Source organism: Bombus bifarius, unplaced genomic scaffold (genome assembly GCF_011952205.1).
Source record: "Bombus bifarius isolate JDL3187 unplaced genomic scaffold, Bbif_JDL3187 scf7180000007975, whole genome shotgun sequence".
In the NCBI taxonomy this organism is placed as follows: Eukaryota; Metazoa; Arthropoda; class Insecta; order Hymenoptera; family Apidae; genus Bombus; species Bombus bifarius.
Window position 1 is genome coordinate 168850 of NW_022884361.1, and position 11238 is coordinate 180087.

General features: G+C 29.0%; 3 protein-coding genes across 4 annotated transcripts; 1 reads left to right on the forward strand and 2 right to left on the reverse strand.

Moving 5' to 3' along the window:
• The first annotated feature begins 117 nt into the window (after positions 1-117).
• LOC117217281 (E3 ubiquitin-protein ligase UHRF1-like) lies at positions 118-3404 on the forward strand. The gene is made up of 8 exons (XM_033464784.1): positions 118-316; positions 656-1257; positions 1335-1689; positions 1759-1938; positions 2017-2173; positions 2235-2433; positions 2507-2935; positions 3008-3404. Exons 1-8 carry the CDS (start codon positions 233-235, stop codon positions 3225-3227), a joined length of 2226 nt encoding a protein of 741 aa, XP_033320675.1. The 5' UTR covers positions 118-232; the 3' UTR covers positions 3228-3404.
• A 246-nt stretch (positions 3405-3650) lies between these two features.
• LOC117217282 (protein CutA homolog) lies at positions 3651-4846 on the reverse strand. The gene is made up of 6 exons (XM_033464785.1): positions 4628-4846; positions 4485-4544; positions 4355-4400; positions 4237-4286; positions 4119-4161; positions 3651-4035 (listed from the first exon to the last, which is right to left on the reverse strand). Exons 1-6 carry the CDS (start codon positions 4789-4791, stop codon positions 3961-3963), a joined length of 438 nt encoding a protein of 145 aa, XP_033320676.1. The 5' UTR covers positions 4792-4846; the 3' UTR covers positions 3651-3960.
• A 1194-nt stretch (positions 4847-6040) lies between these two features.
• LOC117217209 (protein Fer3-like) lies at positions 6041-8420 on the reverse strand. Of its 2 annotated transcripts, none has more exons than XM_033464636.1 (4): positions 7989-8420; positions 7470-7614; positions 7135-7294; positions 6041-6781 (listed from the first exon to the last, which is right to left on the reverse strand). In XM_033464636.1, the coding sequence occupies exons 2-4, from the start codon at positions 7607-7609 to the stop codon at positions 6629-6631; spliced, it is 453 nt and encodes a 150-aa protein (XP_033320527.1). In that variant the 5' UTR covers positions 7610-7614; positions 7989-8420; the 3' UTR covers positions 6041-6628. The 2 variants fall into 2 exon arrangements, with proteins under 2 accessions (XP_033320527.1, XP_033320526.1); XM_033464635.1 differs by having other exon boundaries at positions 7470-7624; positions 7989-8415.
• Between the last annotated feature and the right edge of the window lie 2818 nt (positions 8421-11238).

Here is an 11238-nt window from a genome sequence, read left to right on the forward strand (position 1 = left end):
TCCGCCATATATACCCACGGTCTGTTCCCGCCAAATTTCTCAGTAGTAAATGCCAACAAGTGTTGAAGTTACTCACGACTGATGACAGTCACTGTTGGTTTATTTGCACTTCTATGAATGTTAATGATTTTTGATTTTTTTTTTGATTTTGCACACGTTGATCGTTGTGTTAAAGAACTAGGCACAAGATAACGCATTTTTTGAAAATTTTTGACTGAATAAACATATTAAAATGTACGTTAAAGTGAGAACAATGGATGGTAAACAGGAGGCAATATTAACCATCTCCAAATTGACGGAAGTGGAAGAGTTTAAGGTAAAATAAATGTAGTATAGGAAGTACTAATTTCAGATAAAAAATACAATTTTTTTATCTTTCGTGAAAGTTGTGATTTTATCTCTGATATTTACGTTTAATGCTGACATTCTTGAAGTAAAAAAATCTGACTTTATTAAATATTCCATTATTTTATTAAAAACATTTATTTAATGTTAGTTACAATTATTTAATAATAATAATGTGTGAATAAAAAGAAATTGTCTATTTAGAGTATAGTATTTCTATATTTATATAATTCTATCTATTTGAAGTATTCGTATACTTATTTAATAACATTTTGTAAAATCTTTCATTTATAAAAATATTATTTTGCAGCGTGAGATTGAAAAGGAATTGAATGTAAAAGTGGATTTACAACGGTTATTCTTCCGTGGGAAACAATTAGAAAATGGTTATAAGCTATATGATTATAATGTTAATTTGAATGATGTAATTCAATTAATGGTTAAAATACAAATCAATGAAGTAGAAAGCCAAGCTACTTCGAGTACTAAAGTTACTTCTAGTTCTATTATTAAAGAAGAAATTGTAGATAATTCTAGCAAAGAAGAAAAGTTGTCTGAAGCAGAAAGTTTATATTATAAGGTTGGAGATGCGGTAGATTGTCTTGATCAAACTTATGGAGCTTGGTTTGAGGCAATAATATTAAAAATCTTTAAAAGAGATGATAATATTATTTATAATATGCAGTGGGAATTTGATGATAAAGCTCCAGCTTTCAATGTACCTGAGTCATCAGTAAGACCACGTGCAAGGCGTTTATTAAAATTTGATAGCTTAAAAATAGGTCAAAAAGTGATGATCAATCACAATGTTGATGATCCCAAAGTAACAGGATTATGGTATGATTTTACAATATTGAAAATAGATAAAAAGAAGAGGGTACAAGAACTTATTGGGATATTGCATATTGGAAAGTAAGTATTGTATAATTCAAATATTCAGTTTAAGTTGGTATAATGTATGATTAAAATATGTGTATCTATTTAAATAGGGACCAACCACTTGAGAATCGGAAAGTAAATCCTAAAGGAGAGATTTTTGCCATAGAAGAACCAAAATTTCTTACAGACAGAAGTTCTGAAGATGAACAACATATGGTCAGTAGTGGTAAACGAAGACGTATACAAGCTTATTGTGATGCATGTTTGGACAATCCTAACAAGGAATGCAGAGAATGTGGTTGTAGAGTCTGTGCTGGGAAAGAAGATGAACACAATCTTCTCTTATGCGATGAGTGTAATTCCGCATATCATTTAAGTTGTTTGAATCCTCCATTAACATCTATACCTGAAGAAGATTACTGGTATTGCCCAGAATGTAAAAATGATGAAAATGAAATTGTGAAGGTTAATTACCACTTAATAATACTTTATTTTGTAATATTTATAAAATTTATAAATCATTATTTTTTAAAGGCAGGTGATAAACTTAAACAAACGAAAAAAAAAACGAATGAAAACAATAGTAGTAAGAGAGATTGGGGTAAAGGAATGGCATGTGTAGGAAGGACAAAAGAGTGCAGTATAGTTCCACCTAATCATCGTGGACCTATTCCAGGAGTAGAAGTTGGAATGTGTTGGATGTACAGAGTACAGGTAATTGAAATTTTTAAATAATCTTTAATTTTAATAACTTTTGTGTATATAAATAAATCAAGGATATGTAAATGATAGGTGTCTGAAGTTGGAGTGCATAGACCACATATAGCTGGAATTCATGGGAGAGAAACAGATTGTGCGTATTCTATTGTATTATCTGGAGGTTACGAGGATGATATTGATAACGGTGATGAGTTTATTTATACTGGCTCTGGAGGCAGGGACCTATCAGGTAGAATATTTAATTATAAATAAATTTGTTATGACTCAATTAATTTGTTATATTTATAAAGGAAATAAAAGAACAGCTGAACAAAGTTGCGATCAGATGTTGACTCGAATGAATAAAGCATTGGCTCTAAATTGCAATGCAAAGCTCAATGCGACAACCGGTGCTACAGCTGAAGATTGGAGAGGTGGTATACCTGTAAGAGTTGTCAGAAATTTCAAACTCGCTAAACATAGCAAATATGCACCAGAAGAGGGCAACAGGTATAATAATAATCATTATTGTTATTTTTATATGTTCTAATATTTAGTTTTTGCAAAAATATTTTTATTTTAGATATGATGGCATATATAAGGTAGTAAAGTATTATCCAGATACAGGCAAAAGCGGATTTCGCGTATGGAGATATTTATTAAGGAGAGATGATCCAGCAGCTGCACCATGGACCGAAGAGGGTAAAGCACGTATAGAGGCTCTTGGTTTAAAACCAATGTATCCAGATGGATACTTGGAAGCAATGGCAAAAAATAAAATAAATAAAACTAATAAGACAAATAAAAAGCGAAATATACTAATGGAAGAAGAAAATTCTACCTCTTCGAAAAAAGAACCACCAAAGAAGAAAAAGAAACTTGAGAGTTATGAATTAGAAAGTGAAGTAGTGAAACATATTGAAAAAGATCAAGCAAATATAAAATTATGGGATGAATGTCGTAAGACTTTACCAGATGGAAAAACTGCATTTTTACAACAAGTTTCAGAAAGGTATGTTACTCATCAAGTTTTTAGTAAATATATTTGTTATATTTTCAAATTTTTATAATTTTTAAATTGCAGATTCACATGTCCCTGTTGCTTGGAACTTGTTTATAATCCTGTCACGATTCCGTGCACACATAATATTTGTCTTAATTGTTTAAAACGTGCTTTTTCGTCGGGTGTCCAATATTGCCCGTCATGTCGTTATTTATTAGACAAAAATTATAAAATGAAAGTTAATCAATGTTTATCATCTGCTCTGTTATCGCTTTATCCAGGATATGAGGGTGGCAGATAACATTAATTTTTAGTAAAATAATACTTATATTTCAAATACGAATCTACATACACACCTAGATTCCATTAAATAATATTTTAGATACAATTTATGGTTCACGAATAAAATGTATTAGTGATTTTGTTATAATACATACTTATAGGGTGGACAACACATTCTGATAGTATAAAAAATTTTTGTTAGTATACAAAATTTATTGTCATGATTCACTACAATAACAATTAATTTTATTATTACAACATTTACATTAATAAATATAACAATTAATATTGTTATTATAATATTTGCATTAATAAATTGACTGCCAATACTAATAAGATAAAAAAAAGAATGAATTTTCTTTCAGAAAGAGAGAAACGTTCAAGAAATGAAAATATACATAGTTATTGTAGTACTTATTTTTATATTGATTTTTGTTTTATACAGTTTCGAGTTTTATATTTGTATGTAGTATAAGATTTATACAATTGACTATACACTATAAATGTTTGATCATTTATTTGTACATCTATACGCGTCTACCGATGTGTCCAAATTTAAATCAACTGTAATGATTCTAGTTTGCATTTTTGTTAATTGTATTGTTTTTTCTAATTAGCATAACATAACTTTTCATGGTAGTGAAAAATTCATAAAACAATTCATGTTATTTTATAACAAAGTAAATAAATGTTTTTATTATAATATATGACATTAGAATCCTTTTAAATATGGATATAGAAGAAAAGTTATTTTATTGCTCTCTTTGATTGATAGGTGGAACTATCTCGCTTATCCATTGGAGATATTTGTGACTTCCATTTTGAATCTATAATAAAACATTGTTCAACTTTCATCTGCATTATATTAGAGTACATATCCTATGTTAAAATATAATTAAACAATACTTACAGGTAATGAGATTACTTCACAAACTTCATATGGATGGTTCTCCCTGTTCAAAGCCAGTTCAAAATTAATTTTAATCGTATGTATATAATAATTCAAAAATATCAAAATATGTACTTACATTACATATTTTGTTAGGGCATTTACAGTATCAGTCCTAGTTTTTATCATCTAAAATAAAGTATATAAAGTGTGTATCAATAACTTTAACCTACTAACATTACTTTTTTGCTTCTTACCAGTAGAAGTTCATTATCTTCATTAATTTCATTTTTCCATTCATATCTATAATATATAAATAATATTTCTAAATGAAATTAAAATATTTTAGTCTGCATGCACAATGAACAGTACATACATTATACTTACACCGATGTAAGCCCTGGTATAATATTAACGCAAGCGGCTAATTTATTCTTCACCAAGCCACTATAAATTAAGTATAGATTAATTAAAGTAATAATTTTTATTTTTTAGAGAATTAATTTTCAATAGGTTATATCGATCCTTACTGAGACAATTTTTTAGCGACTTCTTGTGTTGGAACTGTTACGTATGCAACAGAATGAACTCCAGCGAGATCGCTCATGTTTCTATAAGTAGTAGCAGGAACACCTCTAGCGAAACAAAAGAGCGTAATTATTCCAAAAATCGGTTTGCACAATACAAGTGACATTTGTATCCAATTTTTGTGGAACCGGTACTTTTTTCACTAACTTGAAGATTGCTTCAGAAGTACCAACTTAGGGTACATTCTCGAATCGCTGTTTGAGATCGATTAATCAGTTTTCAGAAATAAATTATTTAAAGAACTAAGGAAATGACGGTTTTTTATCGAAAACATTTATTATTAAAAGGAATCAATTTTTAAATAATCAGGCTTACAAAGATTTAACAAATTAAAATATCATAAAAATCATATGCTACTTTGTAAGTAACTTTATAAGAAATAATGTGTAAAAATTTGAAATTTATCTAATGATTATTCTCGAACATTACTGAGTATCAGATTAAAAAGTATAGTTTCGAAAAAACCGCATTTAACCCTGCTGCGATCCTTTGATTCTTTATATTCTTTCAATTGTGTTTTCGTTTTAATCGAATAGAGGGCTTATAACGTTTTAAGAAATTTTTAGTATGTTATTACTATTACGTTATTATGTCATTGTTATCATTATTATTATCATGGCATTATGTTATTATTATCATTATTATATCAGTAATGATTCTTTCTTATTTTTCTCAAACTTAAGAAATTTTCTAATAAGAGAGGAATACAATTCAGTAAAAAATAATTCAAAGAATGCAGTCAAGTTAAAATTTTATACAAAGAAATTTCTTCAATCTTTTAAAACAGACAAAATGGTGTACTAACGAAAGATACATACTGTGATAGTATTTGTACATCTTATATTTAAATATAATGATAATATGTAATAAGCAGATTTACATAAATTATGGAAGACACGGATTTTTATCTTATTTCGTAAAATCACATAAACATTAAGTGTTAGTTAATGTTTTTTCGAGTGGGTTCTTAACTACGCTTACTGTAATTTACTTAATACTCGAATTGTAACACTTATACGTATATGTGGATGCATTAATCTTACTTAATTTCAAACATATACGACATTACGTTCTTAGATGTATTTTGCACTCGATAGTTTTGTTCATATGAATGATTATAGTATTTCGACGATTTACTTATCAATAAACTTAAAATATTTGTTGACAATTTTTAGAAGTATTCGAGTATGTGTAAGTTACTTCAATTTATGTAATTATTTTATTAAATATCCTTACAAAATCAAATTTGCGATGTTTAATTAAAAAATCTTCTTTATGATTTTTCGAAAATAAAGAAATTAGATGATAATCTATAGACTGCGAATATTTATGTAAATTCATATTTTTGTGGAGATAATTAAAAAAATGTAACCTAAGTAGAAAATTATTTTATATACTAAATATTATAACGAATACTATACTGTGGATATTTTATATACATATCTTCGCGTATTATATGCATTTTGTGCACTTCGGCGCAAATTTCCCATAAATGCATAAAAAATCTGTCATCTAATAATGTACTTTGATTTCTGTATGTATTTTGAAACATGTACCGTGAGTTTGAAAAATCGAGTATCTATTAAAATATTAAAGAGAGGATTCGAATGAGTGGAGGTCAATGCTAGATTTGTTAAGGTTGTCATCATATTGTTTTCTTACCAGTAACCAAAGTTATCATTCAACCGCATGTACATACATATGCAATTTTGTTAACTCAATATTTTCCAGGAAATATATCCATTTGAAATAGACCAAATTGAACTTTTTAATATGTAACCAACCGTTTACCATGTTTTCTTACGCATATCACAAGTTATGGTAATTTTATTTCTAAAAATACCAGACTGCTGAAATTGTAAAACGATTTACGTATAAAAAATTGATTTTTGATCAAATTCTTCTGTTTTAGGTTTTCATATGAATGTTTACGTATTATAGGTTTAATTTGGCAAGTAGTATTCCCTCGGGATGTATTCTGGTTTTGGGCTACTCGGTTCAATTCCAAGCAGCTCTCCCATAAATGCAATGTAAGTGATGGCCAAGCGCAAAGTCTCGATCCTCGAGAGTCGTTTTTCGTAAGCAAAAGTTGGCACCTGAGGAATAAAGGTCGTAAAATAATTTTAAGCAACATTGGTATATCAATAGAATGCAGATATCTATGGATTTATGAGAAATGTAAAATTGCACAAAATGCACATAATACGCAAAAGTATACAAAATGTTCAAAGTGAAATATTTATTATAATATTCCCTGAATTCCTTTAGTTGTGCTCATTAAAGTATATACTTGGATAAACATTCGCTAATAACTAGTATAAAAATTAATTGTACAAAATTATACAAACGCATAATACAATAGTAGCAAAAGATAATCATTCTTATAGAAGTTAGCAATATTGTTATGAGATTCAAGAATAGAACAAAAATCTATGCATATACAACTCACTTTTCTGCGTAACTTGTCGAAAGCTTCGTTTAAATTGAACATTCTGCGCCTCTCACGGATGTTTGCTGCTCTTCTTTGCGAAACAGTCGCCACGCGACGCCTTGGTTTCTTTGTGGTGGACGATGGGAGATTCGGAGATCTACCATTAGGCGTGTAACGACTGAAATTATTTTATTCATTGACAATTAATTAATAAAACGTCGTTGTAAATAATTCTCATTTCTTTCAAGATTTGAAATCTTTAAAGTTCAGAATTATTTCTTCGATTTATCGCTGCGTAAACTAGAATTGTGACAAGAAATTTAGCTATTGCTATAGCACACAGGGATAATTACCTTTGATGTAATAATGCACAGGGTTGTCTATATAATCCGTGTTCGTTCACATGAGAGTGCGAAGGAGGTGGTGCTTGGTATAAGACAGAACTGTCCCACATCGGGTAGCTTCCGAGTTCGCCGCTGACGTACTGCGACATATCCGCTGTAATCACCTATTTCATTTACTTGCGTTTACTTTTATATGCACGCTATTTCTTATTAATGCAAAAGAAATATCATCATTCGTGCTAATTATTATCTTTCATTATTATACAAACACAAATGAAAAATTAAATATTAATATTATATATTATTGTATTAAATGTCGAAAGAAATATTAGAAAATTGTTAATCAAACTTTTCATTCGTGTTCTATGGATTATCACAATGTAATAATTTTATTTAATCAGTAAATAAGTAGCATTCTGAACAGTATTGTAGTAAAAGATGTGTTACAATAATACTAATTTATTGATCTTATTTCTATACTATATACCTTTGTAATTAAGGGATTCACTTTTAATTATTTATACTCACTGGTGCTTGATTTCCATTGATCTCCCACAACGGTTCGGTGTAGCTCATATCCCGGGTTCTATCCAGGAGCAAATGAGTTCAGGAAGTACCACCCTCGTATTTCAATTAAAAAAAAAAATAATGAAAAAGAATGTCGATACACGAGTCAAATAAAACGTTTGTTGCGGTCTGAGTGTCACCTTCAATCTGAGGATTCCACTGATACCCTCATCCAGGGAATCGAACTCCTGGAGCTTGGTACATCTCGAGCCCGCCCCTTTTTCAAAGCAACCCTCTGGAACCACTGTTATTCACTATTCTCGGACGCTTGCGTCGTCATCCCTGTTCCAATTGGAGAATCTCACCCTTAACCAACTTGTGTGAAACACGATCGTTGGACAGGTGGTTGTGAAGGGTGGAGCTTACGGACAATCCTCATGGTTTGCCTTGTTTCGTAGGAGTTGAGGGTTGAACAGTATCGGAATTATCGACCCTGGTATGTTAAAGATGGACAAACTATTTGTTGGAAGCTTTTTCTAAATGTCTACATTTCTTTCATTTCTTTTAATTTACTTCTTCTCTTTGTAATTGCAAAAGTTTTGTCTACATTCAACACTTCATGAAATAGATATTGATAAGAAATGATGAAATGAAGGGAAAATTATTTAATAATTTATTATTGTTCAAATATTTTTGAATTCAAAACCGATATTTCTTGAACGAACTTATCATTTTATTGATTTTCACAATGAACTTCTTGATATTGTCTGTCACTTTTTATTATGACATGCAAACTTACTTATTAATTTTGAAAAAGCGAATAGCATTGTATATTTTAAAGAACGATTAACAAATTTTCTTTTATCTCCCTTCAGGAATCATAGCATTGCACGTGTGCTAAATGGAGTGTAATCATCTGGTAGAGTTCTTCTGTCAACGTATTAAGCACAATCAAAGTATGAAAATTGATGCTAAAATATTATGTACTACCAATATTATGTACTACTATTATACTATTGTGATGTTTTTCTTTAGAAGTAGTATGAAAATCCTTTATTTTTCATCTGGCAAGTAAGATTACTTTATTATATATGTAACAAAATTTAAATTAAAATACAATTCATTCACTGATGATTAATGATTAAAATCATGAAAGACACAATTTTCTGCAAGTTAGGATATTACGATTTCTTTACGATCATTTCGAGACAAATTGCTCCACATATTGAGGTCGTAACAGGATCACTCAAAAGACCATGACAAAGTCTCCTCAGAAGGGTAACATATTGTTAAACCGAGGGTGTGTTCCCCCAAATTAATTAAATAGATATTAGCCGATTCACTTGACACTAAGTTCTCCCTTTGGACGCATATAAACATCCAGTGTGCTATCTGCGTGTCAAATCGCATTGTGTTTGCTTTGAGAGTTCGGGGGTGCATAAAGTTATTAATATTAAGCTACGAGCAAGCAGTCTTATTAAGATCATTCTCTCTTCTTTTTATTCTCTTACTGTCACTTTGTTATTGTTTGCATATAAAAAAAATAATTTAGTCGCGTTCTTTACTTTTCTTTTTTTGACAATTTGAGAATTATTATCAAGCATATTTATTCATCTTCTAACACCCTTTTCTATATTTAAAAAATTTTTCCAGAATAATAAAAAAATAATAAGATAAGAAAAACACTTCTTAGAACTTAAACGATGAAAAATATAAAAGAAATTATTTCATAGTACGCTAAAAAGGAAAGGAATTTTATAAAAATTATATCAACTAAACACGATATGAAATATGCATTTTTAAATTTTATTTTGTATTTGTACATGCAGTAAGTATGCTACTTAAGAATGTCTTATAATAAATGCGATAAAATGCGAGAACGAGAAACGTATTAATTTATATAACATATGATATATATCTTATAGGTTTGTATCCATTAACTGTGTCGGTGGATCTTTAATTCGAGTCTGGTAATATGCACTATATCCATAACTGCAAGCTGACGCTTTGGATCGATGCTCTGAGCGTCGGCGCTGAAATGCTTCATAACTGAATTTTGAAGCTTTTCTAGAATGAAGGATATTCGATATAATGCAAAATGAAAGGCAATTTACCCACCGTAAACACGTATTGGGATAAAATCAGTTAATTCAACAGAAACCATTAAAACAGATTAGTCAGTTACATATTCTAAAAGTTTTTATTTTTTTATATTTTCATTTTTGATGAGTTCTAGTAAGTATGCAGCAGTTAAATGCTATAAATGATTATTTCTCATATTGAAAATATTAATTTTCTATTTAATCTAATTTAATTTAGTCAAATGTAATATTATTTGTCGAATACACTTAAATAACTCAAATAATTGCATTATTACAAGAATTCTAATAAATTGACGTTTTCCTTTGTTTTTCAACAATTTATAATGTTTTTAGATTATAACTTATAATATAATTTATAATATAAGACAGTAAATCATCCTAACTTTTCGTATGTTCTGATTTTATAAAAAATAACTGACAAATATGTGGGATGACGTAAAGGGTGTCAAAAATCAGATTTGGGTTCATCCCCTCGTGGTGCACGTGTTCGTTTGTGATCTAATTCTGATGCGATTCGAACAATGGATGCGCCTTCCGCAACAGGGTCACGCCATTGACAGCAATTACGTGATTTCGTTACAGAGATTTCCATCTTCTTGAATAACACGTCGTCATATACCTAATACGGATTTATCACAGGGTTTCACTAAAATAGGGAAAAATTCGAACAAAATCTGTTTCTTTGTGATATGATAAGACTTAGATTTTCAATGAACATGTAGTTACGAAATAAAAATAACAATATATAGATATGAATTTTCATTAAAATATTGCAGCATTCTATGCTGTATTACGCTTTATTTAGGTATATATAAAATTATAAACAAATGCAAACAATTAATTTCAAGAAATATTAAGATAAATATATGACTAATTTAATATAGAAAGCTATCAATTTGCAGCAAAATACTGCAATATGTAGTGTTACAACATTACGCAGGCATTATATCATATTGCATTTTATTTAGATATATATAAATTATAAATACTTCGAGAAATAATAAGATAAACAAACGAATAGTTTAATATCATATTTATAGAAATCTTGGAAAAATTCTTAAAAGATTTTTAGAGAAATGTCGAGAAGATGTACACAATATAAAAAGTTAAAATAAAAAGATAAACTAATTTTGTTATAAGAATATATAATTTTTTATACATAAAACGTT

Bases quoted from the DNA above. Each gene is read 5' to 3' on its own strand.
- LOC117217281 (XM_033464784.1), top strand. From the start codon at position 233: ATGTACGTTAAAGTGAGAACAATGGATGGTAAACAGGAGGCAATATTA. The intron at 1,939-2,016 runs GTAATTGAAATT...TGTAAATGATAG, and splicing joins GTTGGATGTACAGAGTACAG to GTGTCTGAAGTTGGAGTGCA. The intron at 2,174-2,234 runs GTAGAATATTTA...ATATTTATAAAG, and splicing joins TGGAGGCAGGGACCTATCAG to GAAATAAAAGAACAGCTGAA.
- LOC117217282 (XM_033464785.1), bottom strand. From the start codon at position 4,791: ATGTCACTTGTATTGTGCAAACCGATTTTTGGAATAATTACGCTCTTT. The intron at 4,545-4,627 runs GTAAGGATCGAT...CTTAATTTATAG, and splicing joins GTCGCTAAAAAATTGTCTCA to TGGCTTGGTGAAGAATAAAT. The intron at 4,401-4,484 runs GTAAGTATAATG...TATATATTATAG, and splicing joins ATACCAGGGCTTACATCGGT to ATATGAATGGAAAAATGAAA.
- LOC117217209 (XM_033464635.1), bottom strand. From the start codon at position 8,036: ATGAGCTACACCGAACCGTTGTGGGAGATCAATGGAAATCAAGCACCA. The intron at 7,295-7,469 runs GTAATTATCCCT...AAATAATTTCAG, and splicing joins TGTGCATTATTACATCAAAG to TCGTTACACGCCTAATGGTA. The intron at 6,782-7,134 runs GTGAGTTGTATA...TTTATTCCTCAG, and splicing joins TCGACAAGTTACGCAGAAAA to GTGCCAACTTTTGCTTACGA.